This window comes from Scyliorhinus canicula, chromosome 13 (genome assembly GCF_902713615.1).
Source record: "Scyliorhinus canicula chromosome 13, sScyCan1.1, whole genome shotgun sequence".
Taxonomy (NCBI): Eukaryota; Metazoa; Chordata; class Chondrichthyes; order Carcharhiniformes; family Scyliorhinidae; genus Scyliorhinus; species Scyliorhinus canicula.
Genome location: NC_052158.1, coordinates 51,796,397 through 51,819,192, shown reverse-complemented (window position 1 = coordinate 51,819,192; position 22,796 = coordinate 51,796,397). Strand labels below are relative to the sequence as shown.

Here is a 22,796-nt window from a genome sequence, read left to right as displayed (position 1 = left end):
CCATTCTACAGAACTAACAGAATTTATTTGGATCCAAAACGTTTACTCCGGATGCAATCTAGCCGTCACGTTGTGCCCAAAAGACAGCACAGCTGGTAGATGCCAGGAGATCCCTCTTCCGGGATCTACCAGGCTCGCCACATCTCTTGAGATTTTGTAAATCTGCATATTAGAGCTAGTCTCACTCTAATATGATCTTTCATGATCTATCCAAGGCATTGAAATCTAACCCTTCATCTCAGGCCAGCACCATTCAGTATTGGTCTCCACAAATGGGGACCAGTCGGAACAGCACTTGTGGGGTGTCGGAAGCCCCAAGGTGCTTACCCTCTGGGCAGGCAGGCACTTATGGTGCCACCTGGGCACCTTAGCCTGGATGCCAGCCTGGTACTGCCTCAAAGTCCAGATGGCACTGCCAGCTGGCAGGGGCACTGCCAGGGTGCCAGCTTGGCAGTGTCAAGTGGCATTTGTTCCCATGACCGGGATCAGGTCTGCGTGGGTTGCTGCGGGGGAGCCCAAGAACCCCCTTATAGGTGAGGTGGGCCTTTGGGGGGTTCAGGAGTCACGGTGGTCGAGAGATTGGAACACCATTTTAAAAATGGCTCCCGATCTCCTGCACTGAGGAGTTCTGGCGAGTGGAGCTCCTCAGTGCAGGAAACAGGACGAAGTGCGGCCTTGATGGGAGGCCCTTAATAGAACTAAAGTCCCGGTAGATAGCATAGTGATTCTTGGTGCTGTGAGCGCCAGTAAACACCTGGCTAAACGTGCTCGTTATGGGACTTCCTATTCAGTTAGATTGGGCCCTCTGTTTCTCTCTCCTCAGATGCTGCCAGATATGCTGAGGTTATACAGCATATTTGTTCTCATTACTGTTCATAGTAACATTATGGTTAGTAACACTCTTGTAATGCCATTACTATCCCTGTGTGTAGGGCTCTTGTTGCACAGTGGGTAGTGGCCGTATTACTGGAGCAGAAGTTCTGGGTTCGAGTTCAATGCCCTATTGACAATGGACGGAGGGTTCAACACGGTTCAACGGGCTGATAATCAGCTCGAAATCCTTCCACCAATTCTCCCACTATTCCTTGAAGAGTTTTGAAAAAGGCATGAGTGTGAAGGTACACCACACAAAGATACAACTATCCGTGTCAATATGAACAGGCACTAATGTCTTCATGTGTATTGTGTTTTATCCCACAGGTGATATCACCTCCCGCCTCTCCACTGACACCGCACTAATGAGCCGTTCCATTGCAGCCAATGTGAACATCTTCCTGCGAAGTTTGGTGAAGACAGTCGGGATCCTTTTCTTCATGTTCTCCCTGTCGTGGCAGCTCACCATCTTAATGTTTTTCGAGTCTCCCCTCACCATAGTCATTCAGAAACTCTATAATAAGTATCACATGGTAGGTACACACCCAGCAATGCAACAGGCTGCAATTGCTCCAGGTGCTTTCTTTAAGCTTTTGTTAATTTGTCTCTCCTTTTAATGATTGGTGCATTTGGAACACAAAAGCTCGTTATTTTGCAATTTTTACCATAGTGTATATTTCCTCTTTTTATTTACTCACTTAGATGTATTTTGTCCCATCAAATTTCATCTGAAATATATCTGCAGACATCTATGACTGTATGTGTGTGTATCTGTCTATCCGTCTGCCCACACGTTTATGCGTAAAGTCACTGATTGGTCCCTGCACCTACCGCACGTTATTTGTATTGCTGTTTATTTTGATATTCTACTTCCGCATCACCCACACAACAACAGTGGTACACAAAATTCAAAACATGATATAATTAGAATTGAAGTTGAAGTTTCACAAAACCTCTTTTCAATTCATCCCTGCAGAAATGAACCTGTTGTTTGGTTTGCTTTTTGTTCCTCGTCGCTTTATTAATGTGCATTGCTGTTGTGAATTGTATCTCCTAGAGCCCTCTCTCTACCTCAACCAAAATGTTGACATTTCGCACTTGTTAGAAAATTAATTTCACCGAGAGGCCACTGTGATAGGCCACAGCCTGTGAGAATTGTATTACAATTGATTTATGTTTTGTTTTGGGGACAGAAACTGGTTCAGGAAGTGCAGGACTCTATCGCGAAGTCAAACCAACTGGCCGGAGAGATTGTTTCAGGGATCAGAACGGTCAGGAGTTTCGCCACTGAGACCGAGGAGTCCGAACTCTTTGAGGAGAAGCTCCAGGTTACACACCAACTCAAGACCAACGGGATATTGTTACAGCAGTGTACCTCGTATGTCCAGGGTAAGTGACCGGGCAATCTGACTCCCCATGTATATCCCAGCTGCTTCGCTCAGCAAACGGTCACCCCTAACCTGAGCATTGACCCAGGTTGTCATAATCTCAACAATGTGTTACTCTGAACATCGGCATGAAAACTCAATTGCAGTGTGTAATGTCTACGGGGTGGGTAGTTCTCTATCTCGCCCCCTCCCCTTAACTCTGTATCTTCCCCCCTTAACTCTGTATCTCCCCCCTGCACTCTGTATCTCCCCCCTTCACTCTGTATCTCCCCCCCCCCCCCCGCTCCTCACGCCGCTCATCGCTCACTGTGGACAGGGGGCTGTTCAGTACCTCTCAATCTGCCCTAATGATTCCTGTTTGTCTGTTTCTCCAGCACGTACAGCTTGCTATGCAGTTGATTATGTTATACTATGGACAGTACCTGATACACACCAGACAGATGAGCAGTGGGAATCTGGTTGCTTTCATAATGTACCAGATGGATTTTGGCGCATATTGCGGGTAAGTTTAAACTCTCCCTCCTTAGGGGCTGATTTAGCACAGAGGGCTAAACAGCTGGCTTGTAATGCAGAACAGTCCCAGCAGCACGGGTTCAATTCCCGTATCGGCCTCCCCAAACAGGCGCCGGAATGTAGCCTCTAAGGGTTTTTCACAGTAACTTCATTGAAGCCTACTTATGACAATAAGCGATTATTATTATTATTATTATTATTATTACTATTATTATTATTATTGCCGTTATGGTGGACTTCCTATTGAAGTGTTAGTTTACTGCAGAGGTCTCTTGATTGTTCCACAGTACATTACGGTTATCCATTCCCTTCTCAGTTGAAGCATGTTGAGCATGGACTGGGGAATCCTGAATTACTCCAATGCACAGTTTAGGCTCAGGGCATTAATACTATTACGATTCCAGACCAGAACCCAGCAGTTGCTGGGATACTGGACAGAATGAAATGAAATGAATGAAAATTGCTTATTGTCACGAGTTGGCTTCAATGAAGTTACTGTGAAAAGCCCCTAGTCGCCACATTCCGGCACTGTGAGGAAACAATACTTCTCTCCAGGAGTGACTCCATGCACAAATAGGGATATGGTATACTAAAACAAACTATTATTAACACAGTATTAAACTAATTTTAACAGCACAGAATATAGCTTACAATGCCTAACAAAATGAAACAACCTTAACTCCTAACTTACCTTCTTTCTCTCCAGTCAAGCAAAACCTATCTTGGGTCAATGCCACTTGAAATACAGTTAGCAAACACAGGAATATTGCTGCATAGAGATGCCTGCGAGAGAGACAGAGAGAGAGAGATCCTTCAGGAAACAGCCTACAGATTCTTGCCTGTGTCAAACCACAGCTTATTCCATAAGCTGCTGTTCGGTTCACAGCCAAATCTAAACTGCCGGACTCAAACCTGACTGTGTCAACCTCTGGCTCCTCCCATTAATTACATTTTCTTTACTCCCCTGAAACTTACAGATCATAGAATCCCTGCAGTGCAGAAGGAGGCCATTCAGCCCATCAAGTCTGCATCGACCTTTCGAATAACTACCCTACCTAGGCCCAATCGCCTGCCCTAGCCCCTTGACTCCACTCAACCTTTGGATACTTTGGGGCAATTTAGCATAGCCAGTCCATCTAACCTGCACTCTTTGGACTGGGAGGAAATCGGAACACTAACGCAGACAGGGGGAGAATGTTCAAACTCCACATTGACAGTCACCTGAGGTCAGAATCAAAGCCAGGTCCCTGTTGCTGTGAGGCAGCAGTGCTAACCATTGCATCATCATGTTGCCCCTTATGTCTTTAATTATCTACTCCCCAAAAATCCATTAGGCGTCTCCTTGGAAACATAATCATGGTTTTAAATAAGGATACGAAGGATGATCTTATTTTCAAAATCCCTTGATTACCTCCTCTGTAGCCACAGGTCTGCCTGTCTTTCAAACTGGGATATTTATTTTAACCATTACTGCACCAGATACATATAATCCAAATATATCTGAAATTCCTACAATCATCACAATATGAGCTGGAAATAAATGAAAGCTGGAGGATTTCTATCGTGGCATCTTGGCTCATCCTTGCACGTTCCCACTCCATCTCTCCTGATTGCTACCTAATTCCTTGTGAAATGGCCATATTTGTATTCATCCTGTATGTTACTCTTCATCCCTCCACATTCCCAACCCATCCCTTTAGATTCCCATTTAATAGCTGTACATTGTATTTCTGTCCCTGCCCCTTCTCATCCAACAGCCTTTCCCTTGTTGTTGGAGCTGCACTCATCCAAGCAAGGGGGGATATTCCATTTTTCTCCTGACTTGTGCCTTGTAGATTGTGGACAGGGTTTGGGGAGTTAGGAGGTGAGTTATTTGCCTCTGGATTTCTAGCCTCTGACCTGTGCTTGCAATCAGAGTATTAATAAGGCTACTCCAGTTCAGTTTCTGGTCAATAGTAACCTCCAGGGTGTTGATAGTGGATTGATTCTGTGGTAGTAATGGCATTGAACGTCAAGGGGCGATGGTTAGATTCTCTTCTTGGAGATGATCATAGCCTGGCACTTATGTGGCAAGTATGTTACTTCCTACTTCTGCCATGTGTTATTGCAATGTATGGTGTGCATGTATATGCTTCCATACGTTGCTGGTGTAGTGTGCGGAGACTGAGCTTTCATGTGTTGTTGCTAGATGCCAGTTTTCCCTATGGGAAACTGAATGGCTACATTCAGATTAATGCTACTTTCTCTCAATTTGAACAGACCTTGGTTCACATGTACTCCGAGATGATTCATTCAGTGGGAGCAGCAGAGAAAGTCTTTGAATATCTGGACCGGAAATCCAGTGTTCCCACTGATGGAGGCTGGTAGTTGAGCAACTGAAAGGAGATGTGAAATTCCAGAACGTGTCCTTCTCCTACCCAACGAGACCCGACGTCCAGGCCTTAAAGGTAAGAGTATAACGAGGTTAAACCCAATATACCCCAAGATATTGATGATAATGTTAGAGTAGATCCCAATGAGATCTCCGATCAGATATTGACAGCAATTTTGGAACCTGATTAGCCTGGGCTTCACTGGCTAGACCACCATTTATTGCCCATCCCTAATTGCCCTTGAGAAGGTGGTGGTGAGCTGCCTTCTTGAACCGCTGCTGTCCATGTGCTGTAGGTACACCCACAGTGCTGTTAGGGAAGAACCGATGTGGAGATGCCGGCGTTGGACTGGGGTCAGCACAGTAAGAAGTCTTTTTAAAAAAAAAATTTTATAAGAGTATTTGTAGATTTTATAATAATAATGATAACAGTAACATAAACATGGTACATAAAACATTTCCATCCCAATCACGTTCTTCGCACTCTCAATCACTGAAACAATAGCCTCCACCCCCCACCACCACCTAGATTTCTGCCTCTGCTGATATTTTATTTTTTTCTGAGAAAGTCGATGAACGGCTGCCACCTCCGGACGAACCCTAACATTGACCCTCTTAGGGCGAACTTTATTTCTCGATACTGAGAAACCCAGCCATGTTGTTAACCCAGGTCTCTAATTTCGGGGGCTTCGAGTCCCTCCTCTTTAATAGTCTCCGGGGCTACCAGGGAGGCAAAGGCCACAACGTCGGCCTCTTTCGCCCCCTGAACTACCGGCTCTTCCAACACTCCAAAGATCCCCACCTCCGGACTCGGCACCACCCGTGTTTTAAGTACCGTGGACATAGCCTTAGCAAAACCCTCTAAGCTTCGGGCATGCCCAAAACATGTGGACATGATTTGCTGGACCTCCCGCGCACTTCACACACCTGTCCTCTACCCCAACGAACTTGCTCATCTGGGCCGCCGCCATGTGTGCCCGGTGGACTGCCTTAAATTGTATCAGGCTGAGCCTGGCACATGATGGGGATGTGTTAACCCTGCTGAAGGTATCTGCCCACAGAACCGTCTACCTCTCCCCCGAGCTCATCTTCCCACTTGCCCTTTTTTTCCTCTATCTGAGTTTCCTCCTCTCCATACGTTCTTGGTAGATAGAACATAGAACATAGAACAGTACAGCACAGAACAGGCCCTTCGGCCCTCAATGTTGTGCCGAGCCATGATCACCCTACTCAAACCCATATCCACCCTATACCCATAACCCAATAACCCCCCCTTAACCTTACATTTATTAGGACACTACGGGCAATTTAGCACGGCCAATCCACCTAACCCGCACATCTTTGGACTGTGGGAGGAAACCGGAGCACCCGGAGGAATCCCACGCACACAGGGGGAGGACGTGCAGACTCCACACAGACAGTGACCCAGCCGGGAATCGAACCTGGGACCCTGGAGCTGTGAAGCATTTATGCTAACCACCATGCTACCCTGCTGCCCCTAATATCCGATACCTTCTCCTCTCCCACCCATGTTCTGGAAACTACCTTGTCCTGTATCCCCGGAGGTGGCAGGAGCAGGAAGGTCGGAACCTGCCTTCTCAGAAAATCCCGTACCTGCAGATACCGAAACCCATTCCCTACTGGCAGTTCAAATTTCTCCTCCAAATCCTACAAGCCAGGGAAGCTCCCATCTATAAAAAGATCTCCCATCCTCTCAATCCCTGCTCTCTGCCATCTCCGGAACCCTCCATCCAGCCTTCCCAGCACAAACCGATGGTTATTATAAATCGGGGTCCAGACCGATGCTCCCTCCGCTCTCCTATATTTCCTCCACTGTCCCCAGACTCTCAGAGCCGCCACCACCACCGGGCTTGTGGAGTATCGGGCCGGCAAGAACGGCGGAGGTGCCGTTACCAATCAGTACCTCCCAACCGTGCGTTCTTACATGATGCCGCCTGTACTCGCTCACACACCGACTCCCCCCTCCCCCCACACATTCCCTAATCATGGCTATATTAGCTTCCCTACTACGCTCCAACAACCTTTCTTCACTCGCAGGGCTTTACCCGCCCACACAAAGCCCGAAATGACCTTATTCACCCGTTTAAAAAGGCACTGCAGGACAAATAGAAATCTGGGGAGGACCGTCATTTTCACAGTCTGTACCCTCCCCAGTGACAGCGGGAGCATGTCCATCTCCTAAAGTCCTCCTTCATTTGCTGTACAAGCCAGGACAAATTGAACTTGTGCAATGTCTCCCATTCCCGAAAGCTCCCCCCCCCCCCCCCCCCCCCCACCCGGTGAGGGAGGACACCCCGCTCCCTTGCCTCATTAAATGCCCTCACCAGCAGTGCCTAATATCTCCGAGAACTTGTAGAGTTCCACCGGATAGCCATCAGGCCCCGGGGCCTTGCCCGACTGCATGACCTCCAACCCCTCCATTATTTCCCCAATTTCAATTGGGGCTCTCAGCCCTTCCACCAGTTCCTCCTCCACCCTTGGGAACCTCAGCTGACCTGTCTGCCTCATCTGCTCCACCCCAGTCGGGGGTTCCGACTCATATAATTTGCTGTAAAAGTCCTTAAACACCTCATTCACCCCCACTGGATCCAGGACCACATTCCCATCTCTGTCCTTTACTCTCCCTTTCTCCCTGGCTGCCTCCCTTTTCCTTACCTGGTGTGCTAGCATCCTACTGGTCTTTTCCCCATACTCATACACCGCTCCCCTTTCCTTCCTCAGCTGCTCCACCCCTTCCCTGTAGGTAACAGCCCAAACTCCAAACGCCGCCGCACCTTCAGTAGACCCTGTCCCGGGCTTCTGAATATCTCCTATCCACCTGGAGTATCTCCCCAACCAACCTATCCCTCTCTGCTCATTCCACCTTTTCTCTATGGACCCGTATCGAATTAGTTCCCTCTAACCACTGCCTTCAGAGCTTCCCACACTGTTGCTGCCGAGACTTCCACCGTATCATTTATTTCCAGATAGTTCTGGATGGACTTACTCTGCCTGCCCAGACCGCTTCATCTGCTAATATTCCCACATCCAACCTCTATAGTGGGCGTTGTCCTCTCTCCAAACTTACCCGTAGATCCACCCAATGTGGGGCATGATCCGACACTGCGATTGCCAAGTACTCCGTATCAACAACTCCCGACAGCAGAGCCCTGCTCAGGATAACCTCCATGGGTCTACTCTCCTCATCTGCTCCATAAACCCCTTTAATCCCTTCACTACGGCTGGACCCTCCCTGTCTTAGGTTTTGACCGGTCCAATCCTGGATCAATGACTGTATTGAAATTCCCCCCAACCCCATGATCAGATTATGTGACTCCCCATGGTCTTAGAGTCCAGCCCTGAATGGAATACCTGGCTGACCCACTCCTTCCTCAATCTGGTCTGGTCTATAATCTTTAGGTGTGTCTCTTGTAACATTGCTACGTCCACCTTCAATCCCCTCAGATGTGCGAACACGCGGACCCTCTTAACCGGCCCATTTAGCACTCTGACGTTCCAAGTAATCAACCTAGTTGGAGGGCTTCGTGCCCCACCCACTCTGCCGACTAGCCATCACCCTTCTTCTCCAGCCGCCAGCTCGCATTGCTCGCCTCCTCGGGCCCGGCCTCGGGCCTCCGCTGTCCTCGACCTCCCTTTTGTCCCCTAGCAACAATTCCTCCCCTGTCGGCAGAGCAGCTCTTCCCCACCCCTCCCCTTCCCTAGTAACAGCAGCACCTGCTCACCCCCCACTGCGCTTCCGTGAGCTAGCTAGCCTGGTAGCTCCCACCCATGGCACCAGACATCCTATCTCCCCATTGTCCCCCCCCCCCAGCTTGGACATACAAATTCAAAGCATCACAGTCCCCAGTAAACAAACAGTAGAAATAATCCCTCCACCCAACTTCCACTGGAACAGAGTTAACTTTACATTTAGAACATAGAACAGTACAGCACAGAACAGGCCCTTCGGCCCTCAATGTTGTGCCGAGCCATGATCACCCTACTCAAACCCACGTATCCACCCTATACCCGTAACCCAACAACCCCCCCTTAACCTTACTTTTATTAGGACACTACGGGCAATTTAGCATGGCCAATCCGCACATCTATGGACTGTGGGAGGAAACCGGAGCACCCGGAGGAAACCCACGCACACACAGGAGGACGTGCAGACTCCACACAGACAGTGACCCAGCCGGGAATCAAACCTGGGACCCTGGAGCTGTGAAGCATTTATGCTAACCACCATGCTACCCTGCTGCCCCTCCTTGAGCAGCTGCTCAAACATCTTATCACAATGAAATCCAGAGAAAAAGGAAGGGGCAAACAAAAATAACCCCTTGTTACAGAGAGCACTGCATATTCAAAACAACACAAAAGTGATTTTGACCAAATCACCACCGCAATGCCCTCCCCCAGGGTTCCGTGACCTTAAACCCTGACTAGCCTTTTGTCCTTGATAAAGTTCATAACTTCGTCCGGTGATTCAAAATAAAGTTCCTGGCCCTCAAGCGTGACCTAAAGTTGCGCTGGATACAACATCCCGAACTTCACCCCCTTCTTGAAGAGGGCCGATTTTTCCCTATTAAACCCTGCTCGCCTTTTGGCCAATTCCGCGCCCAGGTCCTGGTAGATGCGCAGCTCGCTGTTCTCCCACTTGCAGCTCTGTATCTGCTTGGCCCACCGCAAAATCTGTTCCTTATCTAGGAACCGGTGCATTCACACCACCATCGCCCTCGACGGTTCATTCACTCGCAGCTTCCTTGCAAGATTTCTATGCGCTCTGTCCACTTCCAAGGGCCGCGTAAACGCCCCATCAACTTTTCCAGCATACTTACCACAAATGCCTTCGTGTTAAAACGTTCACTGCCCTCAGGGAGGCCGACGATCTTCAGGTTGTGTCTCCTGGACCTGTTCTCCAAGTCCTTCAACTTCTCCTGCAACCTTTTCTGGTGGTGCTTGATCAGCCCCACCTCGACCTCCAAAGCGGTTAAATGTCCAAAAGTTTCATCACAAGTGGGAGCTACCAAATGTGCGACCTCCTACTCCACGGCTACCACCGGAAGTCTGCCCACAGTAAGACGTCTTACAGCACCAGGTTAAAGTCCAACAGGTTTGTTTCGAATCACTAGCTTTCGGAGCACAGCTCTTTCCTCAGGTGAATGAAGAGGTGGGTTCCAGAAACATATAGAATAGACAAAGTCAAAGATGCAAGACAATACTTTGAATGTGAGTCTTTGCAGGTAATTAAGTCTTTACAGGTCCAGAGAGAGGGGTAATCCCAGGTTAAAAAGGTGTGAATTGTCTCAAGCCAGGACAGTTGATATGATTTTGCAGGCCCAGGCTAGATGGTGGGGGTGAATGTAATGCACATGAATCCAAGGTCACTGTTGAGGCTGTACTCATGCATGCGGAACCTGGCTATAAGTTTCTGCTCGGTGATTCTGCATTGTCGCCGTTCTGGAGGCTGCCTTGGGAACACTTGCCCGGAGATCAGAGGCTGAATGCCCTCGACTGCTGAAGTGTTCCCCGACTGGAAGGGAACATTCCTGTCTGGCGGTTAGATAGATAGAACAGTACAGCACAGAACAGGCCCTTCGGCCCTCGATGTTGTGCCGAACAATGATCACCCTACTCAAGTCAACCTATCATGTAACCCAACAACCCCCCCCCCATTAACCTTATTTTTTAGGACACTAAGGACAATTTAGCATAGCCAATCCACCTAACCCGCACATCTTGGACTGTGGGAGGAACCAGATGCACCCGAGGAAACCCACGCACACACGGGGAGGACGTGCAGAATCCGCACAGACAGTGACCCAACCGGGAATCGAACCTGGGACCCTGGAGCTGTGAAGCATTATGCTAACCACCATGCTACCAGTGCTGCCCCGTTGTCGCGTGATGTCCATTCATCCGTTGTCACAGTGTCTGCATGGTCTCGCCAATGTACCACGCTTTGGGGCATCCTTTCCTGCAGCGTATTTCTGTTCCCGTGCAGGGTGCAGTGGTTGCTGAGTGAGCGCTTGCTGGGAAGGTGAGTGAATTTTAAAAAACTTACCGTTGGGGGTTTCCAACTGAATCCTGTCGGAGTGAGGACAGCGTGACTGCTGGGTAAGTAGTACAAATTTAATTTGTGTGCGCGGGCCCATAACAGCTGATTACTGTTATAGTGCGGGACACAGTAGTTGCTGGTTAAGTGTTTTATTTTTACATGTATTTAAGTTGGGCGGTTGCTAAACCCGAGACACTACACTTGTAGTGTCCCCCACCCTTCCACCTCCTCTAACCTAAGGGGGTGAGTGAATATCAGGTAAGCTCTTTTTTTCTTTTTCTTGTTTTATCCGCAAAGTATCCAGGGGGGATGGCAGGTAAGGCAGTGCAATATGCTTCTTGCAGAATGTTTGAGGTCAGTGTCCGTGCTGATTTCACCTGTGGGAAGTGCATCCATCTCCAGCTCCTCAGAAGCCGCATTAGGGAACTGGAGCTGGAGCTGGATGAACTTTGGATCATTTGGGAGGCAGAGGGTGGTCATAGTTAGTAGCTTCAGTGATGTAGTTACTCCGAAGAATGAAGATAGATGGGTGACAGTGAGAGGGGCTGGGAGGAAGCAGTCAGTACAGGGATCCCCTGTGGTCGTTCCCCTTCGGAACAGTATCCGCTTTGGATACTGGTGGGGGGGGAACTTACCAGGGGTAAGTCACGGTGACCGGATCTCCAGCACTGAGTCCGTCCCTGTGGCTCAGAAGGAAAGGATGGAGAGCAGAAGAGCAATAGTTATGGGGACTCGCTAGTTAGAGGGACCAGATAGACGGTTCTGTGGCAAACGAAAGAGACTCACTGGATGGTATGTTGCCTCCTGGGTGCCAGGGTCTGTGACGTCTCGGACCGTGTTTTCAGAATCCTTAAGAGTGAGGGGGAACAGTCACAAGTCGTGATACACATCGGTACCAACAATAAAGGTAAGAGTAGGGACGGGTATTTAAAACAGGAATTTACGGAGCTAGGGTGGAAGCTGAGAGCCAGGGCAAACCATGTTGTCATCTCTGGTTTGTTGCCGGTGCCACGTGTTAGCGAGTTGAGGAACAGGGAGAGAGTGCAGATAAACACATGGCTGCAGGGATGATGCAAGAAAGAGGGTTTCAGTTACGTGGATAATAGGAGCACATTCTGGGGAAGTTGGGACCTGTACAGACAGGATGGTTTGCACCTGAACCAGAGGGGCACCAATATCTTGGGAGGGAAAATTTGCTATGGCTCTTCGAGGGGATTTAAACTAATTTGTCAGGGTTATGGGAAAACGAGCTGTAGTCCAGAAGCCAGTGTTGAGAGTAGTGAGGTACTGAGGGGTGAGCAAGGTCGCAGGAGTGTGCCGGCAGACAGGAAGGTGGGTTGAAGTGTGTCTACTTTAACGCAAGGAGCATCCGGAATAAGGTAGGTGAACTTAGAGCATGGATTGTTACTGTGAGCTACGATGTTGTGGCCATTACGGAGACATGGTTAGAACAGGGGCAGGAATGGTTGTTGAAGTTCCGGGGTACAGATGTTTCAGTAAGAGTAGGGAAGGTGGAAAAAGAGGTGGATGAGTAGCATTGTTAATCAAGGATAGTTAACGGCTGAAGAAAGGCAGTTCGAGGGGCATCTGCCTACTGAGGTAATATGGGCCGAAATTAGAAATGGGAAAGGAGCGGTCACGTTGTTTTCCAAAGGCCCCCAAATAGTAATAGAGCTATGGAGGAAGAAATTGCAAAACAGATTATAGATAGGTGTAGAGGTTTCAGGGTAGTTGTCATGGGTGACTTTAACTTTCAAAATATTGATTGGAAGCTCAAAAGGTCGAATATTTCGGATGGGGCAGTTTTTGTACAGTGAGTGCAGGAGGGTTTTCCTGACATAATATGTGGAAAGGCCAACAAGAGGGGGGGCCACATTGGATTTGGTACTTGGTAATGAACCAGGCCAAGTGTTAGATTTGTTTGTGGGAGAGCACTTTGGAGATAGTGACCACAATTCGGTGTCTTTCACTATTGCAATGGAGAGGGATAGGGCCATACGGCAGGGCAAGGTTCTAATTGGTGGAGGGGTAATTATGATGCGATTAGTCAAGAATTAGGGAGCATAAGATGGGAACAAAAACTGTCAGGGAAAGGCACAAATGAAAAGCGGAGCTTGTTCAAGGAACAAATACTGTGTGTCCTTGATAGTATGTCCCTGTCAGGCCGGGAGGAAATGACCGTGTGAGGGAACCATGGTTCACAAAAGAGGTTGAATGTCTTGTCAAGAGAAAAAAGGAAGCGTATGTAAGGATGAGAAAACAAGGTTCAGTTGGGTCGCTTGAGGGTTACAAGGTAGCAAGGAATGAGCTACAAAAAGGGCTTAGGAGATCTAGGAGGGAGCATGAGAAGTCCCTTGCGGGTCGGTTCAAAGAAAACCCCAAGGCTTTTACTCTTATCTGAGAAATAAAAGAATGACCAGGGTGAGATTAGGGTCCGTCAAGGACAGTAGTGGGAACGTGCATGGAGTCAGAAGAGATAGGAGAGGCGTTGAATGAATACTTTCTTCAGTGTTCACCAAGGAGAGGGGTTATGTTTTGTGAGGATGAGAGTGTGATACAGGCGGGTTGGCTGGAGGAGGTAGATGTTCTGAGGAAGGATGTATTAGCAATTTTGAAAAATCTGAGGGTCGACAAGTCCCTGGGCCAGATGGATATATCCTAGGATTCTTTTGGGAGGCAAGGGATGAGATGTGCAGGGCCTTTGGCTTTGATCTTTGGGTCCTCACTGTCCACGGGGATAGTGCCAGAGGACTGGAGAGTGGCGAATGTTGTTCCTCTGTTCGAGAAAGGGAATAGGAATGACCCTGGTAATTATAGGCTGGTTAGTCTTGCTTCAGTGGTCAGTAAATTAATGGAAAAGGTCCTGAGTGATAGGATTAATGACCATTTTGAAAGATGCAGCTTAATCCAGGATAGTCCAACGGATTTGTGAAGTCTTGCCTCACAAATTTGATTGAATTCTTGAGGAGGGTAACAAAGTATGTAGATGAAGGTAGAGCAGTTGATGTCGTATACATGGACTTCAGTAAGGCGTTTGATGAGGTTCCCCATGGTCGGCTCATGAAGAAAGTAAGGAGGTGTGGAATAGAGGGAAATTTGGCCAATTGGATAACTACCTGGCTATCACATAGAAGACAGAGGATGTTGGTGGATGGAAAATTTTCAGACTGGAGACCAGTTACCAGCAGTGTACCACAGTGATCAGTGCTGGGTCCTCTGCTATTTGTGATTTTTATGAATGACTTGGAGCAGGGGGAGCTGAAGGGTGGGTCAGTAAATTTGCTGATGACACCAAGATTGGTGGAGTAGTGGATGAGGTGGAGGGCTGTTGTCCGGCTGCCAAGAGACATTGCCGAAAAATGGCAGATGGAGTTTAACTCTGATAAGTGCGTGGTGATTCATTTGGTGGGACAAATTTGAATGTGGATTACAGGGTCAACGGCAGGGTTCTGAGGATATTCCTGCATTGTAGCTTCACCAGATTGACACCTCATTTTTAGGTATGTCTGATGCATCCTGGCGTGCCCTCCTGCGCACTTCATGGAACTATCACTTCAGTTTTCAGTGTTAAACTGTTGTTGGCCATTTGTCCAACGCTTCTCTATCTTCCTCGAATTTTTGTGTTCCTACTTAATATGAGGAACAAACATTGACCTCCACTGTTTTGTACCAGAGTTCAGCCTTCTTCAGGGGATTCGGGCCTGAGTGTTGACAAACAAGTTCCTTGACTTTACCAGTTTCCATATCTCTTGTCTCCAGTTTTTCTGCGAGTTGATCTGTTAGTTATAATTATTTTATTTATTTTCAGAATGTGTCCTTTGAGCTGAAGCGCGGGGAGATCACGGCCCTGGTGGGTCCCTCAGGCGGGGGGAAGACGACCTGTGTGGCCCTGCTGGAGAGATTTTATCAACCCCCAGTCTGGGGAGATTCTGCTGGACGGGAAACCCATTAGGAATATGAACACAAATATTATCACAACAAGGTGAGAAACAACATGTAATATACACCGAGATAGTGACCGAGTGTAATATACACAGGGACCGAGATGGGGGGGGGGGGGGGTATGATGGGGACACTTCTGTTAATACGTTCCCCAGACCATGATCCTGTACTTCTCTGGAAGAGCTCTTCCCGGTCTCAGGTCACAGAATCATATAATTATAAAGCACAAATGGAGAACCTTCAGCACGTAGGGCGCGATTCGGCCAGAGGCCCGACGCCGTCATGAAATATGGAGAGGTTCACGACGGCATCGGAAGCCTCTCCGGGCACCCCTATTCTCCTCTCCCCCGGGGGGATGGGAGGGCCATACCGGGAAACTCGGCCGCGGCATCAAGGCTCGGCGCGCCGAAATGACGCGGCTCACGCGCCTAATGACGTCAGCCGCACATGCGCAGGTTGGACAGCGCCAACCCCGCGCATGCGCGGTGGTCATCTTTCCCCTCAGCCGCCCCGCAAGACGTGGCGGCTTGATCTTGCAGGGCGGCGGAGGTGAAATAGTGCGTCCGATTGAGACGCCGGCCCGACGATCGGCGGGCACCCGATCGCGGGCCTGTCCCCTCCCGAGCACAGTCCGTGGTGCTCATTCCCCACCAGGCCCCCTACAAGCCCCAAACGGGCATCTCGCGACCGTTTCCACGACGGCAGCGACCAGGTGTGGTTGCCGCCGTCGTGAAACGGTGGCGAACAGCAGGCCGCTCTGCCCATCCGGGTCGGAGAATCGCGGGCCGTCGTGAAAAACAGGGGGGGAGAGAATCGCGGGAGGTGCGGGAGCGGACTTCCCGCCATTCTCCCACCCGGCGTGAGAGCGGAGAATTCCGCCCATAGTGTCTGCACTATTGAAGTTCCAGAGGACTGGAGAGTAGCCAATATTGTTCTATTGTTTAAGAAGGGCAGCAGACGTAATCAAGGAAATTATAGGCCGGTGAGCCTTATATCACTGGTAGAAAAATTATTGGCAAAGATTCTTAGAGACAGGATTTACTAACATTTGGAAACAAGAACAATACAGCACAGAAATAGGCCCTTCGGCTCTCCAACAATTGTTCTTGGGGAAATGCACAACAGTGATGTGCGGATTGTTGAAGGAGCACTTGCTGCGAGTGCTGCATAGTTTTGACCCACAGACGAGGAAGCAGCCTCGGGTGACGAGTTGAGCTCCTAGTCAGGAGGAAGAAGGAAGCTTACGTAAGGTTGAGGAAGCAAGGATCTGGCACGGCTCGAGAGGGTTACAATGTAGCCAGTAAGGCACTCTAGAAGGGGGCATGAAAAAGCCCTGGAGGGAAGGATGAGGAGGAACCCCAAGGCGTTCTACACATGTGAGGAATAAGAGAATGATCAGAGTGAGAGTAGGGCCAATCAGGGATAGTGGAGGGAACTTGTTCCTCGAGTCTGAGGAGATGGGGGAGGCCCTAAATGAATACTTTGCTTCAGTATTCACTAGAAAGAAGGACCCTGTTGCTCATGAGAACAGTGAACCAGGTTATTAGACTCAAACAGGTTGCTATTAAGAAGGAGGATGTGCTGAAAATTTGAGAAGCATCAGGATAGATAAGTCCTCTGGATATACCTAAGGTTACTACGGGAAGCGAGGGAGGAGATTGCTGAGCCGTTGGCGATAATCTTTTCATCCTCACTCTCCACTGGAGTAGTACCAGATGATTGGAGAGAGGTGAATGTTGTTCCCCTGTTCAAGAAAGGGAATGGGGAAATCCCTGGGAACCATCAGTCTTACGTCTGTGGTGAGCAAAATACTGGAAAGGATTCTGAGAGATAGGACTTATGATTATTTAGAAAATCATAGTTTGATTAAAGACAGTCAGCATGGCTTTCTGAGGGGCAGGTCATGCCTCACAAGCCTCATTGAATTATTTGAGGATGTGACAAGACACATTGATGAAGGTCGGGCAGTGGATGTGGTGGATATGGATTTCTGTAAGGCATTTGACAAGGTTCCCCATGGTAGGCTCATTCAGAAAGTTAGGGGGCGTGGAATACAGGGAAATTTGGCTGTCTGGATACAGAATTGGCTGACCGAAAGAAGACAGCGTAGTGGATGGAAAGTATTCCTCCTGGAGGTCGGTGACCAGTGGTGTCCCGCAAGAATCTGTTCTGGGACCTCTGCTCTTTGTGGTTTTTCTAAATGACTTGGATGACGAAGTGGAAGGGTGGGTTAGTAAGTTTGCCGATGACATGAAGGTTGGGGGAGTTGTAGGTAGTGTTGAGGGTTGTTGCAGTTTACAACAGGACGTTGACAGGATGCAGAGCTGGGCTGAGAAGTGGCAGTTGGAATTCTTGGAAGCGTGGAGGAACAGAAGGATCTTGGGGTCCATGTACATAGATCCCTCAAAGTTGCCACCCAGGTTGATAGGGTTGTTAAGAAGGCATATTGTATGCTGGCTTTCATTAACAGGGGGATTGAGTTTAAGAGCCACGAGGTTTTGCTGCAGTTTTATAAAACTCTGGTTGGACCACACTTGGAATATTGTGTCCAGTTCTGGTCGTCTCATTATAGGACGGATGTGGATGTTTGGAGAGGGTACAGAGGAGATGCCTTTATTGGAGGGCATGCCTTATGAAGAAAGGTTGAGGGATCGTGGGTTTTTCTCACTGGAGCGAAGAAGGAAGAGAGGTGACTTGATTGAGGTGCACAAGGTGATGAGAAGCATGGATAGAGTGGATAGCCAGAAACTTTTCCCCAGGGCGGAAATGGCTGTCACGAGGGGACACAGTTTTAAGGTGATTGGAGGAAGGTATAGGGGAGATGATAGAGGTGGCTTATTTACACAGAGTGGTGGGTGTCTGGAATGCACTGCCAGCAGAGTTGGTGGAGTCAGTCATTAGGGGCAATTAAGCGACTCTTAAACAGTCACATGGACAGCAGTAAATTGAAGGGGTGTAGGTTACGTTGACCTTAGATTCAGATAAATGGTCGGCACAACATCATGGGCAAAAGGGCCTGTACTGTGCTGTACTGTTTTATGTTCTATGTCTCCACTCTCTCTCTCTCTCTCTCTCTCTCTTTCTCCTCTGTTATAACCTGATCAGAGGCCACATGGTCGGCACTATCCGAGTCCCTGTACCCTCACCTGAATAAGATCTGCTCAGATGAGAAGCGGAGCTACATTCTTAAGAAAGGGTTCCACAGGACATAAATACCCCGGTCCAAGTGTTGACCGAGCACGGGAGACCCTTTGGCGAGTGGGAGTTGTATCTCATCGGTTCCATAAATATTGAGTTTCTCTACTGTCCTCTCTACCGTATGGTCGCTTGCCTGGAACTTTGCACTCTGTTTCTCTCTTTCTCTTTTATCTCTCCTCGCTCTCTCTCGCTCTCTTTCTCTCTCTTCCTCCTCTCCTCCACAGCACTCACTATTCCCTGATACGTTCACACAGTCGTACACTTGCACCATTCTGCAACCACTGTATTGTGTGTCTCTGCTGGTGATTTTGAACTAAGCTGATGAGTTTTTACTCTTCATTTTACAGCTGAGTCTAGTGGGGCAGGAACCAGTACTGTTCGCTCTGTCGATCGAGGAGAATATCTGCTACGGCCTCCCGAGCTGTCCGAGGAGTTCCGTTGTTGCAGCAGCTCAAAGAGCCAATGCCAATGCGTTCATCAAGCGACTGGAGAACGGATACGGCACAGGTATATCGCACACCAGCTTGTGAAGCCACCCGTAGCTTTGGGATTGGCACTTAAGTGACCCCAATACCGGGGATGGCAGCGAAACTGGGAGTGGCCACTGATGCCAGAACAAGGCGTGACTGCTAGTCACCCTGGTTGAGTGAATGACTGTGAGTGACTCCACAGATGGGTTAATTCTAATCCTAGAGGAATACTGACAGGGATTCTGATGAGTTTCTTCCAAGGATACCTCGTTAATTCCTGTGGAGATTCCAGTGTATTACTGCCAGGGATTCTAGTGAGTTATAGTGGGAGGATTTGAGTGAGCTCCTCGTGGATTTAAATGTATTATTGATGGGTGTTGAATTATGGGGTATGTCTCTTCCACCATTGCCATTATTCGGCCATCACTGAAACATGTTGTTCTGTTCAGATGTGGGCGAGGCAGGTGGACAGCTCTCTGCCGGGGAGAAGCAGAGAATAGCCATTGCCCGAGCTCTGATCCGACAGCCACGGATACTCATGCTGGACGAGGCCACCAGTTCACTGGATATGGAGAGTGAGCACACGGTAAGTAGGTTTCTGATTATGCAGAATTTTCTATTTTTGTGTCTATTAAATTTAGCAGGTCTGGCAGCATCTGTGCAGAGAGAAAATAAAGTTATGTTTTGAGTCCAGAGCTGAAGAGTGGGACAAATGTGTTGGATTTTACAGGGCGCAATTTAACTAAATGGGAACAATGTCCCACAGCGAGCACATTTAGCCGCGTGTTTCCCGGCGCTCACAGCAGTGAGAAACACAACTCATATTGAACATCATTCGGGTGAGATGGGGGCTTTCAGTGTGGAACGCGCAGCTGAGGCCACACATGGCCCCATTTTCAGTACTGAGGAGCTCCACTTGCCAAACCTCCTCAGTGTAGCGATGCTGTCCCGATCTCTGGAGCCCCAGCCCTAACCTTGGCTGTTCCAACCTGGTACGGCAGCACGGTAGCATTGTGGTTAGCACAATCGCTTCACAGCTCCAGGGTCCCAGGTTCGATTCCGGCTTGGGTCACTGTCTGTGCGGAGTCTGCACGTCCTCCCCGTGTGTGCGTGGGTTTCCTCCGGGTGCTCCGGTTTCCTCCCACAGTCCAAAGCTGTGCCGGTTAGGTGGATTGGCCATGATAAATTGCCCTTAGTGTTCCAAATTGCCCTTAGTGTTGGGTAGAGTTACTGGGTTATGGGGATAGGGTGGAGTTGTTAACCTTGGGTAGGGTGCTCTTTCCAGGAGCCAGGTGCAGACTCGATGGGCCGAAAATGGCCTCCTTCTGCACTGTAAATTCTATGTAATCTATGTAATTCTATGTACTCTGGCAGTACCCCTGCCACCTTGCAGTGGCAGCTTGGCAGTGCCAGACCAGGTTGGCAGTGCCAGGGTGCCTGGATGGCACCAGCAGTACCAGGTACCATTGTAACGTGTTGTGAGATCACGTTCGAGGCGGCGTGAGCCGGGTAGATCTGGGAGCGGGGTTGCTCAGCTTCTATTGGCCACGTTGGGCACTGCTTTACAGGCGCAGCATGGCCATTCGATCGTACCCAAAAGAGGGAGTGGAGCATCTGAAACAGAGTAAAAGGCCAGTGATTGATGGGAGCTGAGAGAGATTGTAGCGAAGATGTGTCGGGTATGAGTGAGAGGAAGCATTGATAACAGGAGAATATGCTAGTCGTTGCAGAAAGGTCAGATATCAGAATGTGTTCATGTGAGATTAAAGGTCAGTGAGAGAAAAACTTAAGAATCAGAGAATTACGATGCCGAAGGAGGCCATTTGGCCCATCATGTGTGCACCGACTCTCCAAACCTGATTTTGTGCCATTCCCATGCCTTTTCTCCATTACCTTGATGTGGAGATGCCGGCGTTGGACTGGGGTGAGCACAGTAAGAAGTCTTACAACACCAGGTTAAAGTCCAACAGGTTTGTTTCAAACACGAGCTTTCGGAGCACGGCTCCTTCTTCAGGTGAATGGGTACCCGGCTCACGCCGCCTCGAACGTGATCTCACAACACGTTACAATGGGAATCCTGCCCATTCACCTGAAGAAGGAGCCGTGCTCCGAAAGCTCGTGTTTGAAACAAACCTGTTGGACTTTAACCTGGTGTTGTAAGACTTCTTACTGTCCATTACCTTGCACACTGTTTCTATTCAAATAATCATCTAATTCCCTCTGGTGTCTTGATTGAACCTGCTTCCACCACACTTACAGGCAGAGCATTGCAGTCCAGAACCACTCGTTGTGAAAAAGTTTTTCTCACAACACATTTTTCCAATCTGTGTCCTGTCATTCTTGATCCTTTTACAATCGGGAACAGTTTCTCTGTCCAGCCCCCTCATGACTTTGAACATCTCTATCAAATCTCCTCTTAATCTTCTCTCCAAGGAGGACAATCCCAGCCTCTCCGGTCTATCATCCTAACTGACGTTTCTCATCCCTGGAGTCATTCTTAAACCTCTCTGCACTCTCTCCAATGTGTTCACATCCTTCCTATAGTGTGGCACCCAGAACTGTGCCCAATATTCCAGCTAATGGCTAACCAGTGTCTTGTATAAGTTCAGCTTCCTTGCTCTTGTATCCATAACTCTATTAATAAAGCCCAGAATACTAACTGCTTTATTAACTGCTCTGTTCACTGTCCTTCCATCTTCAATGATCTATACACAGATACACCCAGGTTCCACTGCTCATGCACCCCTTTTAGATTTTTGTCCCTTATTTTATATTGTGTCTCCACCAAAAATTGATACATGTCCTGGTGCAGCTGGGGGTGGGGATTGGCTTTGGGACAATCTTGATTAATAGATTTATTACTGCTTTAATACAGTATCATAAGCGCGTGGATTGAGAGGGTTTATTGATGTAATAGAGGTTTAACACCATACAATAGAGGACAGGATGGGTTAGTACAGGTGAAGACATTGACCAGCACTGTCACACAGTGGATAAATTTATCCAGAGTGTTTTAGGTGTTTAGTGTGAGCTGGTCAGGGATCCCTGGGGACGGGGAGAATCACCAGTTTGAGTGATTGGAGAGTAAGAGTGGGCAAGAAGCAGCGTTGCACCAACACTTGTCCATCAATATCTCCTCGACGGGCTGAGTGAGGTTTACATCACCCATGTTTGTGGATAGATTTTGGGGTTGTGCCCCATTGTCACTGCCCTGCTGAAATATTATTCTCTCTCTCCAGATCCAACAGGCCTTATCGAGGGACACCGGACAGACTATTCTGGTTATTGCCCATCGTCTGAAGACAGTGGAAAAGGCCGATAAGATCATTGTGATTGACAATGGGAGGGTGGTGGAAGAGGGCAAACATCAGCAATTAATGAAACAAAAAGGCTACTATTACCGCCTGCTCCAGAAATCGACTCACAACGGAGAGCAGAACACTGCTGAGTTTTAATCACAATGTGGAGCAATAGTGAAGAGAAGGACAATGCTGAATTTCAATCACATTGTGCAGGACCTGAGTGCAGAGAGAGGAGAATATTTGCTCCAAATCACACCTCTCTGAAATCTATACACCCTTTATTTTACTGTTTTACTCACTTTTGTTTTGCTGCTGTATATTTTGAATTGAGCTAATCCTGCTGTAATCACAGTCCTATCCGGCACTGTTAAGGTTTGGAATTAGTCATTGAAAGCTAAACTGCGTTTGAATTAAAGCACTTTTGTATTTACAATCCATATTCCCATCTTGGGGATGGTAAGTAAACTTGCTGATGACACGAAGATTGGCAGGGTGGTTAATAGGAAGAGGTCTTAGTTGCAAGGAGATTTGGACGGGTTGGTCAAATAGGCAGATCAGTGGCAGACGGAATTTAACACTGAAAAGTGCAAGGTGATGCAACAACGCAAGGGAGCACTCAATGAATGGCAGGGCACTAGGAAGCTCAGAGGAACAGAGGGATTTTGGGGTGCTTGTCTCCAG

General features: G+C 48.5%; 1 protein-coding gene across 1 annotated transcript in view; it reads left to right on the top strand.

Moving 5' to 3' along the window:
* The window catches only part of LOC119975603 (antigen peptide transporter 2-like), a 117,990-nt gene extending 95,438 nt beyond the window's left edge, over positions 1-22,552 (top strand). The window contains 13 exon segments of the mRNA XM_038815390.1: positions 1,201-1,406; positions 2,067-2,217; positions 2,220-2,251; positions 2,303-2,314; positions 2,636-2,752; positions 5,004-5,130; positions 5,133-5,221; positions 15,012-15,113; positions 15,115-15,154; positions 15,157-15,185; positions 18,691-18,850; positions 19,263-19,399; positions 22,053-22,552. Of these exon segments, the coding sequence (XP_038671318.1) occupies positions 1,201-1,406; positions 2,067-2,217; positions 2,220-2,251; positions 2,303-2,314; positions 2,636-2,752; positions 5,004-5,130; positions 5,133-5,221; positions 15,012-15,113; positions 15,115-15,154; positions 15,157-15,185; positions 18,691-18,850; positions 19,263-19,399; positions 22,053-22,268 (1,418 nt within the window). The 3' untranslated portion in view covers positions 22,269-22,552.
* Positions 22,553-22,796: the final 244 nt, after the last annotated feature.